The sequence below is a fragment of the Urocitellus parryii genome, chromosome 8, assembly GCF_045843805.1.
Source record: "Urocitellus parryii isolate mUroPar1 chromosome 8, mUroPar1.hap1, whole genome shotgun sequence".
NCBI lineage: Eukaryota > Metazoa > Chordata > Mammalia > Rodentia > Sciuridae > Urocitellus > Urocitellus parryii.
In genome coordinates, this window is record NC_135538.1 from 13,470,603 (window position 1) to 13,498,427 (window position 27,825).

At 39.5% G+C, this 27,825-nt stretch overlaps 1 protein-coding gene across 1 annotated transcript; it reads left to right on the forward strand.

Moving 5' to 3' along the window:
• The first annotated feature begins 41 nt into the window (after positions 1 to 41).
• On the forward strand, positions 42 to 27,825 carry Rgs17 (regulator of G protein signaling 17). Its single transcript, XM_026399949.2, has 4 exons — positions 42 to 178; positions 17,892 to 17,981; positions 19,406 to 19,640; positions 27,637 to 27,825. Exons 1-4 carry the CDS (start codon positions 60 to 62, stop codon positions 27,823 to 27,825), a joined length of 633 nt encoding a protein of 210 aa, XP_026255734.1. The 5' UTR covers positions 42 to 59.

Here is a 27,825-nt window from a genome sequence, read left to right on the forward strand (position 1 = left end):
TGTTACATACCTTGTGTTTTCTCCCTTCTTTCAGCCAGTTGAGTACTGAAGAAGCTGCAATGCGAAAAAGGCAGCAATCCCAGAATGAAGGAACACCCGCTGTGGCTCAAGCACCTGGAAACCAGAGGCCCAACAACACGTGCTGCTTCTGCTGGTGCTGCTGTTGCAGCTGCTCCTGGTAGGTGGCGCTGTCGGTACCGTGCGCACTGAGCATGCGTGCTGGACCTTAACAGTCTCCCCCCCCACACACACTGCTTTGAAAGAAGGAATTACTGAAGCTCGTTGTTTGTCTCATGCAAACATTCATTAGCAAAATATTAATTTCCTCAGAATCTACACTTAAATCGATAGGTAAAGAATGGAAAACTGTGTCAAGTTTTTCCCCGTGAATCTTAAACCTTGTGGGTAAAAGTAAGATTAGAGTTATTTACTTGTCAATAAACAGTATTCATCAGAGTCATGATGGTACAAGAACGTAGAGACAGTCCGTGGCAGAGTTCCATGTAGTGCTGAGTGTGGTTTTCCACTCTGCGCTTCCTCCTGGGGTGTTGATCATTAAGGTGCCTGGCAGGTAATTCAGTCAGGGTGGCAACTTCAGAGTAGAACCCCTCCCATTAGCACAGAGGGAAGAGCAGAGACCCTGACCACCAGTCTGAAAGGCCATGCTTGGAATGAAGGCCAAGTCAGTTCACCAAAAACTCAGAAAGTAGATACAGAAAACCTCCTTTTTATCACTGACAGGCTCTGAGGTTTCTTTTTGTTCTTGGTTTTCCTTACTGACAGAATGGGGATAAGATAGACAAACTGATTCGCCAGGTCCCATCCAGGTGCTCGGGTACCTTCTGGAATCTTCCCAGTTCTAAATCCTGAAGTTCCTTTCAGTGAGAAAATCAGTAGGACTCCAAGTCCTGACATTTATGCAGATGAGAGTTCCTCAGGAGGATGCTAGACTTAATGAAACTTTTCTTGAAACCCTAAGTTTTGTGGTCCTTTGAGATCCAATTTAGAACTTCTGGACTAGGAGTGGTCATCTGGTTCTCCTGTAACCGCTTCATACTTTACTCAAAGGCTCAAGTGGTTATGGTTGAGCCTCCTTCTTGAGCATAGTCAACAATTTCCCAGCATCCACAGAGGCTGAGTTGTTGTTGTTGTTGTTGTTGTTTGAGCCCAGGGACATTTAACTTCCAAGGAATTAAACCCAGGAATTGAACCCAGGGAGGCTTAACCTCCAGCCCCTTTCTTAAATTTTTTTTTTTTATTTTGAGACAGCATCTTACTAAGTTGCTTAGGGCCTCAATAAGTTGCTGAGGCTGGCCTTGAACTTGTGATCCTCCTGCCTCAGCCTTTCCAAGCCACTGGGAGTACAGGCATGGGCAACCACACCCAGAGAGGATGTATTTTGATGTGACAGTATATCATTGTGGTCAAACTGGTGTTCTGAGTTGTGCCCTTGATGAACAAGCCCTACCCAACCTAGAAACCCCTCAGGCCCAGAAGAATGTCTGATATTGCAGTATTCATACAAAAATTACTTTCTGGGTGATGATGATTCTTTGTTAGAGAAAGTCATAGATGATTCATTTGCTTTCATTCTTAAGCCTTAGTAATTTCAGAGGAAGGAAATAGAGTTCTAGTTGAGGTGTATTTCAGTCATAATTGTGTAATTGTTTTCTTACACTCTTACAGAGATTATCCAGCTCTGGTCTTAATCCATGAAACACTGTAGTGACTTAATATGATGGTTCTGAACTCAAACTTCCAGGGTTCAAATTTTGTCCTCAGCTGTCACTCACTAGGTGACCTTTAGCAAATTAATCTCTCTAATCTTCAGATACCAAATAACATAATAATAAGACCTGAACTCATGCCTCATGAAGTTATTATAGAAATTAAATGAGATACCATATACATACAACAAGCTGAGAACAGTATCCAACACAGAGTGAGCACTTAAAAAGAATTGGCTATGGGGGGCTAGAGTTGTCGCTCAGTGGTAGCACACTTGCCTAGCATGAGTGAGGCACTAGGCTGGATCCTCAGCACCACTAAAAATAAATAAATAACAAAAAGAAAGGCATTTAAAAAAAAAGAATTGGCTGTGGGACATTTCACATTAGGAAAAAAAAAAGACAATCTTTAAGGAGGAGGTAGTTCAAAGTAATATAAAAATTTTAAAAATTAACATATAACACAGAAATTTCCTTGAAAAAGAAAGCCATTTTAAGTTCTGTGTAAAATGTTGCAAATGCATTGATATACACTGCTCAGAATTATACTTCTATTTCTCATTTGCACTATACCATGTTCTTATGCTCAGACATCATTTTATTTATCTGCCCAAACTTGTTTCTTAATTTCTTTACATTTAAAGCACCAAAATAGAATACTGAAGTTGGGTGGCACTTTGTTAACTGACAAATAAATACAGCCCTGCATCAATTAGCCATGTTGCTAAACAATTCTGTCACCATATAAGCAACACAGAGTGTAATCCTAAATGAACCATGATGGGATAAGTCTGTCACTTGTGGCCTTTTGATGTAATTAAGAGACTGGGTAAGCCTGAGTTAGATGATGTTGCCACTGGTATAACACTGTAGCCTGTTGTACAGTCAACATTTTTGCATAAGTAGGACTACATGCTAATGATATAAATATGATACATATAAATACAAAAACCAGTAACAGTTGTTTATTACCCAGTAATAAGTACCATTAATAATAGTACACACTATGCTTTTGTACAATTGTCAGCACAGTAAACTTGTCTACACACCACCTTAATTCTTGATTGATGGGTTAACAATGATACAATGGCAGTGACGTCACTAGGGGAATAGGAAATGTTCAGCTGCTTTATGACCCTATGCATCCCCTGCTGTATGTAGTCTGTCACTGACTGGAACATCCTTATGTGGTACATAACTCTGTTTAGTGAAACTGCTTTTACTGACACAGATATATAGTGAGACTGACTTTTATTAATTTTTGAAATATGCACTTATTAACACACACTCAAATTAACTCATGAAAGCAAAGTGTTGCCGAACACTAACTACATACCAAGAACAAAGCAAAACAAAAAAAGTTGAGTTCTTGCAACTCTCTACACCTTTAGGGTGACACATACTTCAGATCCCCAACCATGAGGTATTCCCTGCTAGTCCTAGACAGGATCGTGGTGGTCAGGAACTGCACTTGTTAGCAATGGGTTATGGATGCCTGAGTCTGAGCCGCAAAATGTACAGTCTGTATGTTGACAAGTCCTATATAAAACAAATGGTAGGGGATTTCTAATGTAAACAGTTGGATTTTTGAAAAAAGAATAAGTTTGATTGCTTTGAATCAGGGATTTTAATTATGCTATCCTATCAGATTGCAAATGAAAATTCCTTTACACATTCATTTTGAAAATATCATTATTTTTGTACTTTGAGCTTAAGAAAATAAATTTATAAGGGCTTTTTGGAGTGAAAAAAAGAAAGAAATGTTCTTCAAATTTTCCAGGCTAGGTCAAAGGAGCAGAACAAAAAGAGACATGAAAAAATGTAATTTAAGGACTAAAAAAAGTTAGAAATCAAAATATGAAATAGCTGTCACTTGCAAATAGGAGCAGTTGTCATGTGGCTGATTTTACTTCCTTTTAAGGAAATATAGTGCTTGGAAAATAAGTTTCTATATCTAGCAATAAATATAAATACTTCACCCTAGCTTCACATATTATGGGTTTTTTAAACAATTTAATATTTCTCTCTGATTTACATTTCTCTTTCATATTTCACTGTCATCTGTTCTCTCATTTTTTATTTATTCCCATCTTTATAAACTTACCATTATATTTTATTTGGGGGAAGGAGACAGGGAGTGAGTATGTAACCGCTGGATATTTCCACAGTTTCCTTCAAGATCTAAATAGTCTGGGTAGACTTTGTAGCTGTTGAGCTGACCCATTCTCCAATCCTGTCAAGAACCACTTCTTCCCCACACAAGTTTCTCTCCTGCCTCCCAGGTCTCCTCATAGATATCCACATAACGAAAAGACACGAGAAAGAGGTTTAGACTACTTAACTGTCTGACATCAATGACTGATGTCTGCATCTCAGCTGTGAGATGGACACTCTGGCCTCTTACAAAACCTTCCATATGTGAGACTCTCAAACCTGAACAGCTGAGCAGATAATGTTAGGAAGACCCCTTGTCTAGACACTGGAAAGACACTGGAAAATAGAATTACTGCCTTTTCAGGTGGTAGCCTTCTTTTCTGTTCTGCACGTGGAAGAAATGTTTGAAAGATGTCGGGGGCTCCCCACAAACCACTGTGAAGACCGTCAGGGTATTCAGATCTCGGACCTGAGGTAACACATCAGCTGCACTGCAGAACAGAAATGCTCAGAAACACAACATGCATCAAAAAGGGCATAGAAAAGCAGAGCTTTCAAAATTGTATTTTGAGCTGAGAGCTAAACGCTCTCACAGCATCAGAGGTTACATTGAAATAACCCAGGCTGTTTTTTTTAACAGTCTTTCAGTGCTAATCACTCTTTTAATACCTGGCTGTCCTAGCTGTGTTTCATCAAGCAAGATGGGTTTCCCTGTATTTAGTTATTAGAATAAAAATCAGGAGACCTCAGCTACCATCCTTCCCATATGTTTGTGTGGTCTCTTCTTGGTGCTGTGACAGCTGCAGGGACAGTGGAGCAGAGGACTGCTGGCCACGGCTTGGCTCCCCTCTGGAGTGTGCAATGGAATGGTTCTGTCTTACCTGTTGGACTTAGGTGTAGGCTTTTGCTCGAGAAAAAAATGCACAAACAAAACAAAACATACACAAAACCAACAACAATGACTACAAAGCATTTGAAAAATGCCACGTCTAATTCCACGGATCAGGATAGATGACCTTGATGGCTGTGTTAGTGGTAGATGGATGTGTTAGTGGTAGAGGTGGTAGTGGTTGATGGATGTGGTAGTGGTAGAGGTGGTAGAGGTGGATCCACTTTAATACTTCCAGACGTTACATTCCCAGGTCTGTTATGAACTATTTTCAAATCCAACCTTCCCCAGCAGATTCACAATCTCAGGTACCACAAGATTTGGCCCGTGGCATCAGGTTCTTCTCAGGAGAGATCAGTCACAGAATAAATTTAGCAAATTGATGAGTCCTTTGAAACCGAACAAGTCTCCGTTTTGGACAAATTCTTTCCCAGAGTCCCTGGACCGTGGGACAGATCTTTCTGGGTGAATGTTCAACGCTTCATCAGTGCTCCTGGCAGCTCACCCTCCATTTCTAACAAGCACTACAGCCTCTGTAATTGAAAACAGTGCAAAAGTAATGCCGTGTTTTGTCCTCTGATGCTGTCACACTTTAGCTCTGTGCCAAAGGAAATACTAAGTTGCATGCTTTCAAAACCAAAGTTGGTTTTTTTTTTTTTTTAAGGAGGGAAAAAAAATGGTGTGCACCATGGTAGAGAGTCCACTCTCTGGAACTAAAAGTGCTCACACGTGTAAGCTGACTCCTTCCATCTGAGGCACCAGTGAATAGCCTCCTCTGTACCCATCACCCTCAGAGAGCAGATGCAGCCCATGAGGCAGCATAAGTTATTCCCCTGGGTTAACACTATTTCCAAAGCACTTGTAACCAGATAAAGAGAACTTACAAAGAACCCAACAGTTTCAAAACTCCATCTCACAAGAACGTGGGTGAATTTCCTCAACATTTTTTTATCAGTTATATGAACTATAAACTACACCATCAAAAGACATCTACCAAATTGAACCCAGGTTTCACAAGCCAAATACACACCACCAGCAGTCCAACATTAGGACTATGGAACTTGTAGATAATCATTCATTCATTCAATCTCTCATTTGCAATTAACTGACTGCCCATTTCCCCCTGTCCTCTTGGGTTTTCGTCAGCTTTCTTGGGGTTCTCCCTCACTCTGCTATGCCAGGGAGCAAAGTCTCATTAAGCGTCTGCATCTAGATGTGAATATTTGGTGTTATTCCCAGGTCACCTTCTAAAAGAGTTTAATGTTTAAGCTGCCTCTGCCAAGTCTGTGTGACTCGTGCCCAGAGTCCTATCGATTGTAGAGCTGACAGAGTCGGAACTGAATTGACACTTTTCCTTCAAAGGTGTGTGCCATGTGTACCTTTTCTCTGCATTTACTCTTTTTTTTTTTTTTTGAGGTATCACATTGTGCCATTTAGATTATTGACTAAAAGATGAGCAGGAAAGAAACAAGTAGTAGATGAAAATATTCTGCGTGGTCTTATTCGGGAGAGTAGAAGGGAGAACAATGATCCAGTCAAGGGGGGAGACAGCAGGTTAACTGGATTCAGGCCAGAGGAAGGCACTTAGAGCTAAGGCACTTGCTGGTTAATGCAGTGAGGGACCAAGTAGGTGTCCTAGTAGCTACCATGGGGACACTTTGGGGTCACCTATGGCATGGTTCCCCTGTTCAGGGGAATCTGCCTAGGGAGAGGGAAGAGTCTGCCTGTAAGGTGCCGGTAGGGGGTCACAGGGTAGGGAGTCCTCCGAGGATCAGAGTCAACAGTAGGAGGAGCCTCCCGCTGGTGCAGAAGCCTGACCTGAGCAGGCAGCTGAAAGATGTTGTAGGTGGAGAGACAGACAGGGGGGCAGTGCATTTGGGGACAGGCTCTGCGTGGAGACGTGGGTGGGGTCCACAGCCCAGTACTCCAGCCAGCTCCCAGTCCTTCCACCTCAGACCTGGGAAGGACCTCTGGGATCTCGGCAGGGTGGCTGACTCACAGCCTGTGGCAGTGTGGTGAGCACCATCTGGGCTGAGTGACCAGGGTGTGCCAGAGCTTCAGGGAAGTCCTCAGCCAGGGCCAGTGATGAGCCATACCCCCTCTGCCCTGGACCAGGCTGACCACATGAGGGAGGGTCAGAGTTTGACTCAAAACTCCCTATCCCATTTTTTTTTTTTCAATATCAGTGATTCTTCCATTTGACCCTTTTCTTTATCAGGTCAATACCTTCTGTCAAATTATGTGGATTTTGTACTTGAATTCCCAAAAGTTCATATTGGTTAGTCATCGTCACCAGGCACTTTCATGGCCATATACTCAGGTTTCGGGTTTTCAAATAGCCAGGAAGACACTGTGGCTTGTAATACGTTGTTTGCCCTACAGTAGGTGTTTCCTTAACATGTGCTGAACGGATGATTGATTTGGGTTTGCCAACTGAGTTTGCTGTATAAAATATGAAAATTTGTGTCACAGAAATTCTTATCAAAAATCACAGGCACATTCTCTCAGGACATAGTATGATTGTGTGGCAGCTGGTGCTGAGCAGGTCGGCACCAGAGAGTTTTTCTTAGGCACCATTTTCCTTCATCCTTCTGTGTGAGTGTTGTTAGCAGTAGAACTACTAGTAGTGACTTTTTCAAAGAAGGGCAAGGTTTTAGGGAGAGAGCAAATCCATGTAGCATTGCTGGAATATAAAGTCCAGAAGGACCTACATCTGCAGGGAGATTGGCCATGAGGATAACAAAAATGTTCTTTATGGCCGGGCACAGTGGCACATGCCTGTAATCCCAGCAGCTTAGGAGGCTGAGACAGGAGGACCATGAGTTCAAAGCCAGCCTCAGCAATTTAGTGAGGCCCTAAGCAACTCAGCCAGAATCTGACTCCAAATAAAATTTTTAAAAGGGCTGAGGTTGTGGGTCACTGGTTAAGTGTCCCTGGGTTCAATCCCTGGTACAAAAAAAAAAAAAAGTTCTTTATGCCATTGAGGTAGTTAGAACCTTTTTTACTTTTTTAAAGATGAGAAATGACTGAAGTTGAGTAAGTAAGGAGCTGAAAAAGTCTATTTTATGTTTCAGCTTCTGAAGGGAATGGAAATTGTGTGGAAGGACAAGACAAAGAGCAAGGGAAATATTAGGAGACTTTTGCAAAACCCTCAGTGAAAGTGTTAGTCAGCTTTTTGGTCACTGTGACCAAAATACCCAACATAAACAAATTAAAGGAGGAAAGATTTACTTTGGCTCACGATTCCAGAAGTTTCAGTCCATGGTTGGCTGGCTCTACTGTTTGGGCCTGAGACGAGGCAGAGGATCATGGTGCAGGGGGGTGTTAGAGAAAGCCCTTCACCTCACGACAGCCAGAGAGCAGAGGGAGAAGAAGGGACCAGGGACAAGATACAGTCCCCGACAGCACGCCCCCAGGGATTCACTCCCTAAACTAGGTCCCCCCTGTGACAGTCCCACCACCTCCCAATAGTCCACTCAACTCTGAATCCCTCCGTGGGCTCAGCATGATGAAGTCAGGGTCCTCATGACCCAGTCCCTTCCTGTTAGGAGCCACAGCAAAAATATTGATATAGGCACCTTTGGATTTAATGACTGCCAGCCAGCAATTCACATTCATATGGTAATTGGACTCATGCTGTTTAGCTGGGCCCATTTCAGGACTCAGGTTACTCATGTCACTCTTGTAATGGGAGAGTTCCCATTGGCTGGAATAGGATGGTAGGAGGGTGTTCCGGGGGAAGTGGAAGCCCCCCCCCCCTCAGGTAGAACACACACGTGGCGGACCCACCTGTTAGGGGACGCACACGGCCTCTCTCTAAATAAAACTTTGTCTCAGTTTGACTGGCTTGTGTTTTTGTGCCCAACCTGGTTGCAAGATTGCAAGCCCGCGTGCACTGACAGCTCAGCAGGGAATCGCTCAGCAGGGGTGCCGCAGGCAGTGCTCGGCAGCAGGAGCGGGACTCAGCCGGCCCGGGGCCGGGCAGTTTGCGGCACCTTCCCAGCAGCCCCTCCCCTGAACACTGCTAGATTGGGGAGAAGCTTTCCACACATAAGCCTTTGGGGGACATTCCAGATCCAAACCCTTTTTACTGCCTCCAAAATAAAGTGGCAGTAAAAAGAATGCAGGGAATTAGATATTCAAGAAAACGTTAGAAGGTGCTGTCAAGATTCAGTGATTAGAGAAGAGATAAGGAAAACCCTAAACCACTTGCTTGAATGTCCGACTTGATGTTGATTCATCAAATGAGCAAATAGGACGTTGTTTAGACCAAAGGTGAGACGATGATTTCAGCTCACCGTGCCCAAGAGTTCTGTGTGTATCTGAGTCTGCAGCTTGCAGGGCGAGGCTGCATTAAATGGGACAGCAAGTCCCGTCTGATGGGGATCCTAAAACACCTGTGATGTGGCCAACCAGGAGGTGTTGGTGAGCTTTGCCAGAGCCCTGCTTCTCCCTGAGGCCACAGGGAAGAACTGGAGAGAGACAGGCTGCTGTCAGAGAAAACGAGGGAGCATCGTCTCACCTTTGGTCTAAACAACGTCCTATTTGCTCATTAATGAATCAACATCAAGTCAGACATTCAAGCAAGTCCTGAGGCATCATGATGAAGGTTAAGTTTGAGGGAGTTGAAGTTCCCTTAACCAAATCTGATTATTCAGTTTCTAAGACTATGAATTTCAACCTCTCTAAACCCAGGACAAATGAGGTTGCTATTTGGACACCTGCAGGAATTTCCCGGCCTCCCCTGAACAGTAATACAAAGATGAGGTTTTAACATTGTGTCTACTCCTTCCTTCCCCTGCGGGTAGTGGGTCTCAGTTGTGCCATATCTGACTGAAATAAGTATTAGCTCCAATTCTGTCCATCTTATTTAAATTCTTCATTCTTTCCTTTGGACCTAGTTTACTTTTTTTTAATGGTCTAAGTATTTTAGACCTATTACAATCTGCCTGCCATTTTAGGATATTATTCAAGAATTTTGTGTTCTCTCTTTCCTAGGTAAGATCATGAAGCCTACTTTTCAGTGAAAATGGAGCTTATTGTACAAAAAGTCGACCAAATTGGGTATTATGAGTATTTTAATTTCCAATGATATAAAATCTTTGTTTCAGATATCAGGATTACACATATAAATGCATGTCAGATACCTTGGAGGATCTGTTCCTACGAGAAAGCAAAGTTATACCATTACTGCCTCTCCCCCAGAATTTAGATTATTTAAAATTAAAGAACTATTTCAATCAACCAATTCCAGGCATATCAGTGGAATATTAGCTACATGAGTTTCATTGTAAATAGAGGTGGTGTTGCCATATTACACCATCATACACAAATTCTCATGCCACATCTTCCTCAAATAGAACCTGCTTTCAGAGGCAGCATGAGGTAGGGAAGGAACTGCCACACTGTGTCATTAGGCAGATCTGGATATGTCCCAGTTTTGTGACATGCAACCCTGAAGGCTTTGGCAAGTCATTTAATCTCTCTGAGCCTCAGTTTTTTCTTGGTGAGATGTGATTAGCTACATATATAAATCATTTATTTTGTGGTTCAGTATATGCTTCAGGGCCCCAGAATAATCCTTTATTAACAGGTATTTCCAGCCCCCTTAGACCGCCCCCAAGCTGAAAGGAATTTACCCAACATGGTAAGGTCTGAGCGCTGTGTGTTCTCCAGTGTTCCTTGTGCGTTGTCAGTTAATGTCATGGACCCTGTTCCTGCGGTCCATCACTGGGCCCTTCCTCCCCAGCTTGCATGCTGCCCAGCATATCCTAGAGTAGAACCAGCAGCCACAGGACTGCCGGCGTGTTAGGAGTTCTGCCTTCTGCAGTTAAGTTTCCCCACAGGTCTGGGTTGTTGTCATCTGTTGCATTTGTGCCCAGGGATGCCCCCGACCTTCACCCTAGACGAAGTCATATATCCAGTAACGGGAAAGTACCAGGGAAGGGGGAACAAATGGGTGGTGGGTAAGCGACTGCCAGCTATCAGATGCATCGCTGAATACCAGCTGCTGGAGTTGTGGTTTTTTCTTTCTGCTTTTTATGGCAGGGACACAAGTTAAGTAAAATCAAAAGCTTAAGCTCCGTCTTGACTAAGGCATTTAAAGACTCAGTTGATCACATGCCATTTTATCCATAATGTCTTAATAAAACAGATGTCCACTTGATCTCACATCCCAGACCTTTGCTTTTCCACAAAAAAAAATTTATCTGCTAACCTATAAATTTCAGTGGGTGGAAGTGCCGCAGTCTGGCTGCAGCTAACTAACCGGGTGGTGACGAACAACTTGTGTAGATTGATACAGCAGGAGTGGGAGCCGTTTATTGTAGGACAACAGAGGTATTTATACATTACACACAGCTTATCTTGATTAACATAAACTTGATACAGCAGTCAACCAATAAGGAATCTCCACACTCAATGGCTCGCTGGCGTTACTTCACAAACCACTCCCTCTGGCAAAATGCCAGGCGCCATCCTGACTTGTTTACAGACTCTAACATGGAAGGAACAGCTTCACATAGGATTTCAGGCAACCTGAAAAACAAGGTGATTCAGACCCGAGGGTGTGGCTGGGTATGGTGGTGCACGCCTGTAATCCCAGTGGCTCTGCAGGCTGAGGCAGGAAGATCACAAGTTAGAGGCCAGCCTCAGGAACTTAGTGAGACCCTGACTAACTTAGAAGACCTTGTCTCAAAATAAATAATAAAAAGGACTGGGGATGTGGGTCAGTGGTAAGACTTCCCCGAGTTGAATCCCTAGTCCAAACAAACAAACAGAAACAAATCATGGGGTGTGGATCATAATAGTTCATCTAAATACTCAGTCCTCTTATTCTGTTAATTCTAAGAAAAAATAAAGATTACTTTGTTTATGCCAAAGAAGAAACTCTGGTTGTCTAAGCTTACAGAGTGGTCCCAGATTTTAACCATGCAATTACTTGTTAGAAGCAGTTTGCATTCCAAATCAAATGAACATACTGATGAACCTAAAATACATGGCTTGAGGTTCGAAATAGAAATTTAATACAGACAAAAAGAGGGATGTTTTAAAACTCATCATTTCAAGCAGATTCATGTAGAAGGAACAGTTAGTAGCAAAGAGAAAGACTTGGAGAATGAAGTGATTTGGTTTCCATGTTTCAAAAGAAGAAAGTAATGTTTATGGACAACTCAAAACTGGGATTGAAATAATTTGGAGATCCCCCTCTCACAATAGTTCTCATAAAACATTTTAAATAAATGCATTCTCTACCTGTTGATAATGAAAACCTTATCTACTTAATGTGTTCTAAGAATGTCCTAAGTTCTACATCCCCCAGCACAAGACAGTAGACTGCAAACTAACTTATAATTGGAAAGCGTAATAACAATGTGAATATGATTATAACTACCTGCTTTGAAGACCAAAAGTATTCCCAAATCAATGACTTTGGGCCAGGGAGTATTCAGAACATTTTCTAAATAACAAAAAGAAAAAATGGTTTCACTTTGGCATACCTCCCAAGATTAATTTTATCCCTTTGGAGTTTACATTCACAGAAAAATTGAAGGACTCTTTTCAAATTGTTTAGAAAAAGACATAATTATCGAAATTTCTTATTGTAAGAATAGATTTTTTTTTTCTTCCAAATATGGGTAATTACTCCCAGAAACTTTTTTAGTTACTCTTTAACTCTGACTTGGTTAAAACATTGTATTTATAAAGGTAACACCGCCATCTAGTGGACAGGTTTTTAATAGATTAATATTTTACTTGAAAGATTGAAGTACCTGAAGCAAAAGCTTAAACCAAATGAAAAACTGTTTTTTGACACAGAATACATGACTGTGAAATGCGGGAGTTTTTACAGAGGTGTTGCTATTTTTAATATTAAATTAACGATGTTAAAATTATTCATTTGTATTGTGTAATAGTTCCAGGCACAGATTACTAGCTACTATTTCCATCTCACAAACCCCACTCAAAACCAAGTTGCATTATAAAAATGGAGAAATGAAGGAAATGAGGTTCAGGTCATAGGTTTGCACTCAGCTCTTATGTGTCTGAAATTACGGATGTCACATGGCTACTGTCCCCTCCTGGTGCCTCTGTACTTGTTTGGTTGTGGGTGGGGGAGGGTTGGCAGTGTTTTGTAAGCAAGGTCTCAGTTCTATTCTCCTTCTCTTATTTTCCTCTCTGAAAGTTGTTTCCTGTTGACAGGAGGAAGGTGGGCTTCCAGGCAGGCCTTCAAAGCCACAGCAGCTTGTCCCCAGCAAGTGCTATCACTTCTTCCTCTTTCAAACTTTCTGTACCAGCTCCTTTCTGGTAGTCTCAGGTTTGGGGAACTGAAGACAAGTGGCCACCCACCCATATCTATTGCAGGCTGAGTCCTGGGGCACAGCTCCTTTGGAATGGGTTGTGGGACGATGCCCACGAAGGGGCATTTACACTCAGGACGCACTTGGAATAGGTGGTTTGCCTTTCCCAAACCTTGAAGAAAAAATCAATTTTGGTAAATAACCCAAAAAGGTAAAACATCACAGTTGGCTCATTTATGTGCAGAGTGGTCCCTGCAAAGTGAAAATGAGCACAGATAAGAAGTCCAGGGATGGGAGATGCTGTCTTAGTCCTGCTGTGTTTTAGTTGTGCTATGTAAATAGACCCCGTGATGTTTCCTGGTAAATAAAATGGAATGGTTAATAATAAACACCCTGCTTACCTCACAGGACTGTTGGGAGGAAGAAGTAAGGAAGGCAAGTGTGAGGGAGTGTTTTATAGCAATGGCGAAATAGAAGTCTGTTCCCTCCATTGAAATTTAAGAGCTCTCTGATAAATTTGACATTCCCATTTTAGAATCCTGCTCATTGGTCCTTACATCCAATTAAGCATTTTAAATAATTTCCCTTTTGGTCCCAAGTTCTTATTTGTTGCTTTACCTTCTTGTGAAATAGGTCACTTCATTGTCACCATCCTGAAGGGGAAAGAAAGCAAGCAGAGCTGGAATCATCCCAAGGGGGTTGTGCTCTGCCTGTGCAGTCCACCCCGTCATCCTGGCTGGTCACTTAGGACATACTTCACTGCTTATCCTGGTTTTCGGCTCCTGCCCTGAACCATCGCATCTGTCCACTCTTCTCCATTTAGATGGTGCCTTTTGACCGCTCCCAGACTCTTCACAACTTTATCACTCCTTGGATTGGAATCCCTTTTATCCAGGAGATATCTCTGGCAAACATCTGCTCATTTTCAACCCAATTTAATCATTATCTCCTCTGCAAAGCCTGTCTCAATTCCCTCTTGCAAAAGTATAGATACCATGCTTGTGTCTTGGAAACACCATATGCATTATTTTTACTTCTTAACAGCATGCTGTGTGATGTTTACTTACCTGTCTGAGCTCCGGGGCAGCATGTTTTTGTCCTGTGCAGGTGGAATTTCCAGCCACGGTGGCATAAGCCAGGTGTTTCATACATATTTGTAGGTTATTGTCAACTCTTGAATAAAGCTACAGTATTTTGCTATGAATATTTTGAATGATGAAAATGAAATATTAAAGAATAATCTGCCAGTTATTTTTCAGAAGGTAATGGATGTTGATTTCATTTATGTACTAGGAAATTTTAGTTAGAAGCTGTTACATACAACAAAAAGATTGATATCACAGGATGAGATGGTTAAAATATTGGAAACTGTCTGCCTTTACCAATGACAGTGGTTCTTTCTTGGAACCTTGGTGGCACAGCATATTAACTTTGGGCATCTTGATTCCTCAGTTGACTTTTTGTTTAAACATACGTGGTTTTATAAGATCATCCTCTTTCCCAGAGTTACCATGGCTACTGTAAAGTTTTCATCCTATCTGCACCATTTCAAGGGTTCTTCCTGAAGCCAGTTGTTCTTCTAGCACTAGTAGACCATCTTCCATAATAGACCATGCACATATCCCTGATCACAAACCCCTAGGTAAACTGTTTAATTGGCAGCAACCTTTCCCCATGCCACTATCCAATCCCCCATAAACCAACAATTCACCAAGAAACAGAGCATATTTTCTTATTTTTCTGAAATGGACAATATATATTTCCTCCTTTTTCAAAGCCACCATTCTAGAAAATCTCCAATGGAACTTAGATGCTTATTTTAATATACTTAGCCCAGGTTGTTGGCATTTTTCATCCATAAAGTATTTAAGCTTTGATCAAGAATCCTATAGTGCGTACTGCAAATGTGTTTTGTTCTCTTGATGGAGTTAATTGTTTAAAAAATAGAAATGTTAGTTATAAATATTACATGCATGCAATGAAAAAAAAAAAGTCTTGAGACTTTACGACTTTTACATTTGATGTTTTCCTTTTGGAAATTTCTCCAACACAGACTATATGTGGATGTTGCTTTATAGCAAATATTTCCAATAGTTTATCACCTTAATAAAATAAACAAACGAACAAACAACAAACTATGCTTCCTTAGATCAGGACCAAGTGAAAATGGGGGCAGGAGACAGACTTGTATGTATCAGGGCAGGCACACAGTCCAGTTTCTTGTTGATCTTCTGTACTTTGTCTTTTTTTTTTCCTCCCCCATTTTCCTCTACTCTATAGATCTCCCTTTGATTTTCATGAGACCCCTCACCTTTCATTTCCCTTTTCCTTTTTTACTTCCACCTATGACAGAAAACATATAACCCTTGACTTTCTGAGTTTAGCTTATTTCACTTAACATAATGTTTTCAAGTTTTCTCCATTTTCCTGCAAGTGCCAAAATGTCATTTTTCTGGTTTTTTTTATTGGTTGTTCAAAACATTACAAAGCTCTTGACATATCATATTTCATACATTAGATTCAAGTGGGTTATGAACTCCCATTTGTACTTTGTCTCAAAATGGCATTTCCAGTGGTGCTTGAACATTGCAATTCTGAAATCCATTTTGAAGAGTGGTATTAAAGAGAAGTTTATTAAGAGAATAAATTGCCAGTTACTAAAGTTTAGCCTCTTTGTACAGGGTCCAACATTAGATAGAGAAAGAGCACAAATGGGGAGCAGTTAAGCCTTTATTGAATATCTGTTATAAGCAGTTGTAGTCCAAATGTGTGTCCACATTTTACCATCTGTGGAAGTGCAAGATGTAAACACAACCCAGTACTTCATCGTGATCACTCTAATATGGTAGCATTTGGGATGTTTGTAAACATTGCAGAAACAGATTTAAGAGCCAGAACTCATTTTTGGAAACTTGTGAATCATGCACGTGAATTCCAGATTTGTTACTCTGCAGCAGAGGCACACGGAGAACAAATTTTCAAAGATATTGCATGACATGGGGCGTGCCTACATTTTGTGGGGCACATTCTCTGGGACATGTGGGAATGCAACAGAAATAAGCTCTCAAGGACCTTACCATCTAAGCAGGGAAAGATGTCTTTTTCAGTCTTCTTGCAGCACCTTAATATGTCTGTATATCCACACTTATAAGATCAATAATGCTTGGTAGAATGAGTATTATTTTCCTATTTAAAAAAGATCTTATGTGTAATTAATTAAAACAAAATAAAAAAAAGATCTTTATAGATTTTACCAAAAATTGTGTGTATATATACACATATATACATGCACATATACGTATTTTATATATGCAAGAAATTTCAGAGAGTATTGCCAGTGGTTTATCTCCCCCAACAACCCACTTTGAAATTCCAGAGAAGCACTGTCACTCAGATAATTTTGAGAAATTAATGATTCTCTTATGAAACACATATGTCACCTAAATGGATAGCAACATGGAAGACTGAGGTTTGTAGGCACTCAAAAGAAATGCAGGCTGTTAGAGTTCCAACCCACTCCAGCCATGCCACACATTTAATATTGAGTTTTTGCCCCACCTGCCAATCCACTCTACACTTTACTTTGCTCATACTCAGAATAACATTACTCCCAAGAGAGTAGTGATGGGCTCATGGAAGGCTCTTAAAAAAAAAAAAAAAAAAAAAGTTTCCCTTGCCTCTTGCAGAGTAAATACATGAAAGAAGGAACAAATGAAAGAGGTGTTATCTGCCCTGGCTTTGCTCTTGACAGACTCTAGTGAAGCTCCTCAGCTTCTAGACAGAAGCTTTAGTTTGCTAATTCAGGAGCTCAAGTTTTAGAAGGCCAGAGTTATCCTTCCCACCCTCCTGCATCATTGCTAGTCCACACGTTGAACTTTGGGTGTTCCACCCCAGGCACTGATCAGCTGCAGTTTATCTGAGTCAAACAATACTTATTCTTGTTTTGGGTCACTAAAGCTAATGGGATTATCCTGCTCCTATAATCCTGTAGAATTCCCACTCTACACCTCAGAAACAAAGATTCCTCCTGCCCAGTGCTCTCCTGTCCCAAACCTTCAGAGTTGCAGGCCTGCTCCTCTCAGAGCATCTGAGATCATCAGGGGAAAGGTCAAAGACAAAGTCAAATATAAATCCAGTAACTTAAACTTAGATGACTGGTTGACAGCACACCTGGTCTGTGGGAAGGATGTTGTGAATTTAACAAAATCTGTATTAGATTCTGAGACATTTTATCTTCTTTGCTGTTATGGGAAAAATAAATGGAAAACAAACTGAATAGAATTAACCCAAAGTCAAAATGACTTTTCATTTAAAGAAAATATATAAAAGGATATATTAAGTATATATATATACATAAATATATAAAGTATATATTACTACATAAAAGTATGTATTAAGCCAGGTGTGAAGGTACACACCTGTAATTCTAGCAACTTTGGAGGACTGAAAGTTTAAGGCCAACACCCCTGGGTTCTATCCCCAGTACTGCAAAAACAAAACAAAACTATATATCAAATATTGAAGCACATAACGCATAAATATCTCAGATTTTTTTAGTAATCCAAATTATGTAACTGTGAGGTTAGAATAAGTAACACTCTCCCTCTGGATTATTCTAAATTGCTTTTTCACTTTATTTGAAGATTATTCTCTTGTTTTCAGTTGGCACAGTCTTACCCACCATTTAAAAGTGTTGTTTCTTTTTCTATACTTTAAATATTCTCACATAATTGACAATAAAATCTCTTATGAAATGTTTCTCCTGCAAAATTCATTCTTTAATTGAGTCTTAACAAAATAATGTGTTATGCTACATTGCAGCCTCACCGTCAGGAATGAAGAAAGAGGGGAGACGGCAGGAAGACCCACACACACCACAAAAATGGAGAGCATCCAGGTTCTAGAGGAGTGGTGAGTGTGAGGCACTGTTTTCTGTGCTGTTAACGTCTACTGCGTGCCTAAGCAGTGTGTCTTGCTTCAGGGTGATCTTTATGACTTTGTGAAGTGAATGCTAACATAGTCCATTGAGATCTTGTTTTGTGACTGCAATTGCTTTTCGTCAGTTTTTCTATTAGCTTTGTTATCAGCCAGAACATCAGCTACTTTTGTCTTTTCTCTTGAAAAAGGTAGAGATTATTGCATGAATTAGCCTCCCAAACTGCCTATTTAACTCCCATTTTCTGAGAGTATTTTTAAAGTTGTTTTCTTTATGAGCAAAGACTGTAAACACACACACACACACTCTCACACACACAAAGATGTTGGATTACCAACATCTTTGGTCAATTGGGAAGGATACCCAGTTGGCTTCTGGTTCTGTTTCCATAAACAGACTCTGACAAGTTTATCCAAAATGAGAAATTGAACTGCAATGTCTAGGGCATAAAAATCAAAATGCAAGTTGACTCTTCATGTAAGTGTTTTCTTTTTTCTTTTATGAGGAGTTTTTCATAATTATGCTTCACTGTAATTTAAAACTTTTAAAAACTTAATATTTCTAAGCCAAGGAGAAAGTTCAGACATTATGGAATAGTAACAGATTTATTTTAAATACCTGGTCAGAAAGGTTAAGAAAAATAAAATATAGATACCTCTTTGACCAAATGCAGATGGAACAATGAATGATGGTTTCTTCATAGTCATGAAAAAATCTGCACATAGGTATCTAAAACTCCTCAATGCCTCCTAAAATCCCTCTGGTTTACAATGGCATTTTAGATAAACATAACAAGTGCACACTATATAATCTTATTTGAGATCCAGAGACTAGTGAATAAATGGCAGATAGAGAAAAAAAAATCCTTCCTTATAGCTAAAAATTCTATATTATGGGGTCAAGAAAAAAATCTATTTTATGCTTCAGAGTACCATCCATTCACAACCTATTGTCAGGGTTTAAACATTTTCAAGCTTCATTAGGAATTTATTTATTTTTAAATATTTATTTTTTAGGTGTAGATGGACACAACACAATGTACTGAGGATCCAACCCGGGTCCCGCCCTTGCTAGGCAAGCGCTCTACCGGCTGAGTCACAATCCCCTCCCCTTCATTAGGAATTTATCATGACCATTTTTATATAGTGTATAGGTCCTTATTATTTCATCACCTGACTCCTTTCCTGGCTTATTGTGCCTACCTGATTGTTGGTCAGGACCCAGAGAACACTCATCTGGACCTGGCAGGTTATTTGCCAGATTAGACTGAACTGCATGTCAAAATACTGACCACTAGATGGCAGCAATTGAGTAGACTTTCTCTCCTCCCCTCCTTCACTCAGTCTAGTGTTCCCAGGTCCAGGCTGCTTTTGGTAATGGTCCCATTCTGTCTCTGCAGCCAGAATCCCACTGCAGATGAAGTCTTGTCCTGGTCTCAAAATTTCGACAAGATGATGAAGGCCCCTGCAGGAAGGAACCTGTTCAGAGAGTTCCTGCGAACAGAATACAGTGAAGAGAATTTACTTTTCTGGCTCGCCTGTGAAGACTTAAAGAAAGAGCAGAACAAAAATGTAATTGAAGAAAAGGCCAGAATGATATATGAAGATTACATTTCCATACTATCGCCAAAAGAGGTAAAAATCTGGAAAACACTGAGGTGGGCTCTCTAAGACCAAGGAGAGCCTTAAAGGAACCACAATCCAATCCAAATTGGGTAGTGCATGCCATGTGGACAGGTCAGAAGACTTCTCTGAGCAGATTACTGAACTTCCAAACCATGAATATCCCTGTTTGAAGGTCAGGTTCCTCCACTATTCTTTGATCACTTATCTCTGGCTGAACCGTGTGTGGTAGTCTACTTGCTTCTCAGAACTAACACCTGTTTAAGCAACTTGCTGTGGCTTAAAGTAAAATGGAAAAGGAGCATTTACCTCAGGGTGATGCTTCTCAAAACATCCTCCCTAGGTCACTCCAATGAAAGCAGGTCTAAAAAGCAAATCCTTGAGGCCTACCCATGACTATGCTAGATCTGAAGTTTTGGAAACAGAGCTTAGGAATCTGCACTTTGTTTTTATACATGTACTAGTTTGAAAACTTCTGGCATAAGGGCTCAAAAAAAAAAAAAAAAAAACCAGTAACATATTTGTTGATGCTTATGATTGGATTTTTCAGCACTGAAAATGGGCTCTTATCACCATTGATATTTTCAGGGCAAGGGTGGGAAATAGAAATTATCTGACTTATTCTAATCTGTTACGGAAAATGCAAGCTTGTTTTCCCATTGCCAGAATATACCTAATCAATAAGAAACACCTCCAGCCATCAAATAGCATGCTCCTCTTAACTTTTAAAAAATTAATTTAATTTTGTGCATGAGAAATGCTGCAGCTGACAAAGTTAGAAGCCCTGGGATAACAGTGTGGCCAGCCGCCCCCTGGGTGTCAGAGCTTCAGAGTTGCTTTCATGCCCTGAGAGAACTGTGGGGAGGCTGTCTTTGTCCTTACCCTCCGTTGCCTTTTCTGTCTATACTACACTACTGTGATTTTACCTGCGCTGTTAGATATCTGGTCCTGGTGCTTTCTGTTCCCTTTGGCCTGCACACTGCCCTCTTGTGCCCTAGGACTGGGCTGTTGTCATCAGTGTTTCATTGAGTGCTAGAGATGGCCCAGTCCTGCTTTTTGGTTTTTTTTTTTTTAATTGTTGATGGATTATGTTATTTATTTATTTATATAAACTTCTGAGAATTGAACCCAGTGTCTCCCACAAGCTAGGTAAGTGCTCCAGCACTGAGCCACAACCCCAGCCCCCAAATCCTGCTTTGAGACCTGAAAAATGCATTTTCATCTACTTTACCAATCTCTAAGTTGGAAATGCTACATAAACTATTTCACTTCCAATAAAGTGTACTTAAATTGTTTAATTATTTTTATCTGTTAGGTTAAAGTGTCACTGGAATTCCAGATACTCCAGCAGTATTCTCTCTACAAAATGAGAAAACTTCCTAAATTGGAGGCACAAAAGATTGATTCATTTTTCATTTCCTGCATTAATATAGAAATAGTCATAGAAACTAAGTAGGAAACTTTTACATTTATTACTGATACATTTATTACTGAAATCACTTTGTATTTCTAACAGTAGAATAATTCTACATCCAAAAAAAAATACATTCTTCAGTTCTCTGTTGTGTCTAGAACCTCAGGATCTAATCAACTCTTCTTGAATCTTATTAGCATAATGATTTTATTCTCATTTGTATTTCAAAGTTGCATTATACAGCAAATAAGCCATATGATCCAGTTGTGCCCCATTTGTGTCCTTGCCTATAGTTACACAAAATTACAGAGTCTCTGGGAAGATTATCTAGCCCATTTCTCTCCCCAGAGTATGTGACATGTGTCGTCTTAAAAGTGATAGTTGTCTGGATTACCTAGGTCAGTACTTTGTACTACATATGGTTTGCTTTAAAAATTATTCCACTTTTTAAAAATTGTTAGGAAAAAAAAATGTGTTCTCCATATTTAGTCCTTACCATTTATTTATTTCTATGATCCCCATGTCCTGGCCTTTAGTTTTTATGTGGGGCACTTGTACTGTTCTCACAGCTCCTCCTTCTCAAATGTCCTGGTTGATGGAGCTTTGTAAAATACTTGATTTTCACAAAATTACTTCTTCTTTGTGATGTGCTGAGAGTTACCAGAGATACTGACTATTGAAATATAAACTTAGGTTTTCACGTTTTTTTGCTAAAATAATGAAGTTATGTTTTGGCCTAATTTCTTTATTTTGAACATGAATTTCACCACAAAGTCTTTAAGATAGTGTTTCCTAATCAGGAACATGACCTTTTTAACGTTTCACAAAGACTAATATATAATTTAATAGCCATATTTATTTTTTCCATTTTTCCTAACACCCACATTTGATCCATTACCTACCCTAAATCTCAAAATATCATATAATGGAGAGCGAAAAGAGAAAGAGTTAGAATTCACATTTTTATCATGTTGCTACTTATGTGCTGACTTGTGAATAAATTATAAATAACTTTTGATATAGACTCTAAGTTACACAACTGTATGAAGTGCCTTTGTTTAGTTACCTGGTTTTTCTCTTCTCAAGTTAGTAGTAATTATATTTGATTATTGTTTACTCTCAAAAACCAAGTAAAATGAAGGTAGGTCTTTTCATTTATACAAAATAATTATTGAAAAGCTGTATTTTAAGCCAAGGAATGGATATATTTACTCTTGAGCCATGTTCAATGATTTGATTCACAAAACATCATGGAAATTAGAGCCCTTTCCAATCTATTTTAGCTTGGTGATGACCCTGTGCAAACTTTTCTCAGTCTCTAATCAGGCACCACGCATTACTGACAACATTGCATTATTGTTCTTCAAATGTTGTTTTCCTTGGTAAGAACACATGTCACATCCAGGAGATCCCTGATTATATAGTAGTCAGAGCATGGGATGAATGTCCAGGTGCATAGGATTCAAGTCCTGGCTCTGAAACATCCTAATTGTGTGACTTGGATAAATCACTTAACCTTTTTTGAGCCTCATTATTCAGTTCATTTATTTACAAGAGTAACCATAAAAATGGGCACAGAGACTAACCATAACCTCCCCCACCAAATGACAGAGCTAATCAATATGGTCCTCCTACTCAGATTGAACTTCGAATCTTAGCACAGCTTTTAAGACAGCCACTACATGCTGGGGGTGGTAAGGCATGCCTACCACATCCCAGTGGCTTGGAAGGCTCAGGCAAGAGGATCTCAAGTTCACAGTCAGCCTCAGCAACTTAGCAAGTCCCTAAACAACATAACAAGACCCTGTCTCAAAATAAAAGAACAATAATAATTAAAAGGGCTGGGGATGTGTCTCAGTAGTTAGGTGCCCCTGGGTTCAATACCTACAACCAAAAATCAAAATAAAACATAGGCACTACAAACTTGATTTCTTACATGGGAACAAAATGATCTGGCCTTACTTACTCAGATATTTTTTAAAAACATGAAAATTTGAATCATTTATAAAATGATAATAACTAAGTTGTGAAGCATTTATTATTGACTAGACTACATTTTCTTCACTCAAGTTTATTTTATCTTAATTTGAGTTATGTTTCATTTTGTTATATGTATAGAAAGCCTACATTTATAGTTATTTATACATGTAAGTATATACATGTGTGTGTATATATATATGACTTTTTTCCTTAATGAAACTATTGAGGCCAATATGGTGGAAATTTCTTCAAATTGTTTCAAGACCAGGTTTTATGCATTTTTAATAATTGGAGTCCCAAGAGCCAGGTTCTGGACTGGGTGTTGGGTATATTATGGTGAACAAGACAGACACTGGCCTATCCATTATGGAGTTCACATTCTATGAAGACAGAAAACACACGTTGGAAATAAGTAACTAAAAGTTGTGGTCAACGTTGGAGTGGGCAAGGCCGAAGGATAGAGTCTAGAAAGGGGTGTTCAGAAAAGAAACTGAGAAGGTAAAACTCCAGTTGACACAAAAGCAGAGACACTGACTGGGTTTGATCAAAACGTTGTCCTCATAGTTATGATAAATTATTACATCTCCTCTTATCTCTCCACATTGGGCTCAAAGTTCACTGTTGATAAGAGGGTCTCACACACATTTTCACAATCTACATCTCACCAAGTCCTTCAGCCAGGAGAAGAGAGGCCAACACTTCACAGCAGAGGAAGCTGGTCCTCGGAGAGGAAAAGTGGATGTCAGGAGACATTGCAGTTGAATCTGGTGGCTATAGAACACAAGCCTAGGAACCTGTAACTCCAACCGAGGAGCTCTTCCTACTGAAGCATGTGGAGTCCTTCCTCCATTGTGCAGGATCTTCTTCATGACTGACATCTATAAACCCAACTTTATAAACCCAACTTTAGAACTTTAGATAAAAAAAAGATAAAAATGAGAAACCACCACCCTACCACATGCTGGAACTCTCAAAACAAGCAAGATATGCTATCTCATCTGAGTCCACCCAAGAATACAATCACTTCATTAATCTTACTAATAATCTTTGCCTACTTGCAAGCAAACTGTATTCGTAGTCCTATCAACAGTCTCCTAGTGTATTTCCAGAGACTGCATGTGCAAAGTAAAGCTGTTTCATAGAATGCTCCAATAGATGCAATCATATCATCCATCTTATTTGTAATTTATAATTATTTTCAGTAGAAATAACAAGCATAAAATAATACATAAGTAATGTGCACATGCTCAAGATTTATTAAAATTGATAGGAGAATCAGATATCTTTGGTTCTAAAACTAATGTGGGGAAAATAAATTTAGTTAAAATTAAGAAAAAATCTCCAGCGGCAAAAGTTCTAACTGGTGAAATCTGATAGGTGCTTATAAATGAAAAAACAAAATTATTAATCAGAATTTGACTTGGAAAAGAATCCTAAATAAAACAATTTCTTAAAAATAAGATGGAAAATGGGAGGAAGTATTTAATCAGGTTATATTAAAAAATTATTCAGAAAATCAACATAAAGAAAGTCTTATGGGAAAAAAAAAGATTTTCAGTGAAAATTATTTTCACTACAATTCTGACAACCATATCCATGGGATCAAAATTTTCATTATATCTTAAGGACTAGAACAAAAACAAAAAAACAACAAAATAAAGGTAAGATCAGAATGTGTGCTCCCTCCCAGAAGTATTCACCTAGCACAGTAATCCCCTTCAATGCATAGGAAATCTAGTAAGTTTGACCAGAGTACACCAATGTTTAGCCCAGATCTTCCCAAACCACATTATCAAGATTTCTGTCTTCATTCCCCCCACTTTACCTGTATACTCTTGTGAAACCTAAGCACTCATTGAATTTTCCTCTCCAGTAGTGTATGAAATGGCCACGGGACAGTTTCCTATGTTTGCTATGCTTCCAAGCCATTCTCATTTCTTCTTCCAGCCTCCTCCCTGTGGGATTGAGTATTTCCAAGTCCACAGAGGCTGCCATAAAATCACTTCCATCTTTGTGAAGCTGCAGTTGCCACCTCCCTAAACTGACAGTGGTCAGCACTGTTGAAACCAGCAGCTAAATGCTGCCAATGAAATGCTCCCAAATTCTCAGGAGTCAGAGAGATCTCATGCGTCAGGTCTCCTGGTAGCTGTATTTGTATGTAAACTGTTACTGCTGTAATACAGACAGAGAAAAAAGACAACGTCCCTTGCCTAAAGATAGCTCTTGTACTGCTCAACTTTATCTCTCCTTGGGTTAAGATTTTCCCAGGAACTCCTCAGCCCCGAATGATGAGGTGGAGCCCAGTTAAGATGGCTTATAAGCCATCTAGAGATGCCTAATCCTAGGGTGATTGTGGCCCAGGCCCAAGCCTGGATCCACCCCCATTGCCTTGTATTATAGATGATCCTCATTCTGAAGCACAAGACACCACAAGATGAGACTGTAGATTGTTATTCCCATGGGCTTAAACTTGTTATTGACTTCTCTACACTTCTTTTGACTGACAACCTTTCAAACAAACAAGATATTAAGGTAAATGTTTTATTTTTCAAATAGAAATAACAAATGCGCTTTTGTTACAGATTGGCAAATGTTAAGCTGTACTACTTTATGCTATTTTACTAGTTTTTAATTTGCAAAGAAAATGAATGACTCGAAACAAGTAATAATTAAGGTTACTTTATTTCTCTGTCTTCAGATAACTTTAAGCTATTGATTCTAGCTACTGATAAGGGACTATTATATAAACTTAATGATGATATTATTTATGAAGTAAATGATCCTATTTTTTTTTCTATTTCACTAATCTAAAATGTTCTTCTCCATTGAAACAGAAAGTTATCTCAAGTTTAAAAATAAAACCACCATTTACAAAAACAGTGGCATGTGTTTGGTAAGACTTCACCCTACCAGAACAACCCATTTCAAAATAAGATGAATCAGTTTAAACTCTAATGTCAATATTGTGCCACTGAGTAGAAATGCAAAAGATACCTTTAGATGAAATGAGAAAATGGTGTGTGGGGGGGAATTATCTATTTTTATGGTTTGGTAATTGATGATGACTTCGAATGCTACAGAAATGAAAAACTAAATGATACATAACATTATTTTTTAAGGAATTTCCTACAAAGAAAAATACACAGTTCAGCCAGAAACTTATAATTTTTCTATCTATAAATTGGTCTAACTAAACCACCGAAATTTAGTCTGGATCACCCTTTCCTGACAAACCTAGCAGCCATCCCTGGAGTGTATCAGTCAACCCAATTCCACATTATCTGTAGAGCTCAGGAATCTGGGAACACTCAATATGAGTGGCTTCATCCAGAGACTGTCTTGGGCCCCAGACAGTGATGGGAAAAGAAACCAGAACCAAAGAAACTGTTGATAAATGCTTATAACAGGCTGTGTAGGTATAAATATGTATGTTGTGTATATTATTAGACAAGTAAACATGGGTCACAATTTCCTATTCCTTGCTCAGTAGTAAAGTTGAAGAAATCAGTCAGGGCTCTTAGAGTGTTTCTTAAACAAGGAATTCAAGGCAGAGCACCAATCCTGTTCCCCAAGCATGCCCTCATTATTACTTATTTTCCACTCTTCCCTTCCCAGTGTGTCCTTACCTGTTCCAGGTGGATTAGCCTGGAATGGGAGGAGGGTGCTATATCACAACAGAATATCATTTCTATGCATTTTTCTTTTTGTTTGGGGGGGGGTACCAGGGATTGAAGTACATCCCCAGCCCTATTTTGATTTTTATTTAGAGACATGGTCTCACTGAGTTGCTTAGTGCCTTGCGGTTGCTGAGGCTGGCTTTGAACTTGAAATCCTCCTATCTCAGCCTCCAAGATGCTGGGATTACAGGCATGTGCTACCATGCCTGGCTTCTATGCACTTTTCAAATAACACTGCATTGATTATTTTAATACATATTCTTAGTTCCTATTTATAGTTTTCTCAAAGATTCCATTTCAAGCAATTTTTCTGCTTTATGTTGAATACAGAGATCTTTGGATGCATTACAATGCAAGGATGTTTCCTGGGTCTTGCCAAGTAGATATATCATTAAGAATGCCTCCTGTGCTTCTGCTTCACTCTGCTTTTCCACATTCTTCTTTTCCTACTCTGATGCCATAGGATCTGTTGGGATAAGAAACGGTTGAGAATCAGCCTTGATATGCATGTTAATTTTGATCGGAGAACTCTTCTCTGCCAATAGAGTTTTACCCTATTATTGAATAACTCCCCAACAGTTAAAGAAAAGGAGGAAGTGAATTTATATTCTGGTATTCTCTGGTACCTCAATGGTGAATGAAACTCTCAATAGCTCCTGAATGAATGCATAGAAAAAATAAATCCAAGTTAGTCAAGATGTTTGTGAACCAGATTTCTGGCAGAAAGACTAATTTTTTTGGTTTTTGTCTGTTTAAATCAAAGATTGGAGGGAGAAAATTATACAAGGTTATGTGGCCTTTGAAAAGATAACCTCAAGATTTTCAATAGTTGAATTTACTCTTTGATGTAATGAAATGTCAAAAACCTGCATTTATTTAATTGAGGTCTTTTGAAAAAAATATATGATTTAATGGATCTGCTCTATTTTCTTTTTAGGTCAGTCTCGATTCTCGAGTTAGAGAGGTGATCAATAGAAATCTGTTGGATCCTAATCCTCACATGTATGAAGATGCCCAACTTCAGATATATACCTTAATGCACAGAGATTCTTTCCCAAGGTTTTTGAACTCTCAGATCTATAAGTCATTTGTTGAAAGTACTGCCGGCTCTTCTTCTGAATCTTAA

Excerpts from the sequence above, each read along its gene's own strand:
- Rgs17 (XM_026399949.2), top strand. The coding sequence starts at position 60 with ATGCGAAAAAGGCAGCAATCCCAGAATGAAGGAACACCCGCTGTGGCT. Across the intron at positions 179-17,891 it reads TGCTGTTGCAGCTGCTCCTG|CCTCACCGTCAGGAATGAAG; the intron begins GTAGGTGGCGCT and ends GCTACATTGCAG. Across the intron at positions 17,982-19,405 it reads ATCCAGGTTCTAGAGGAGTG|CCAGAATCCCACTGCAGATG; the intron begins GTGAGTGTGAGG and ends CTGTCTCTGCAG.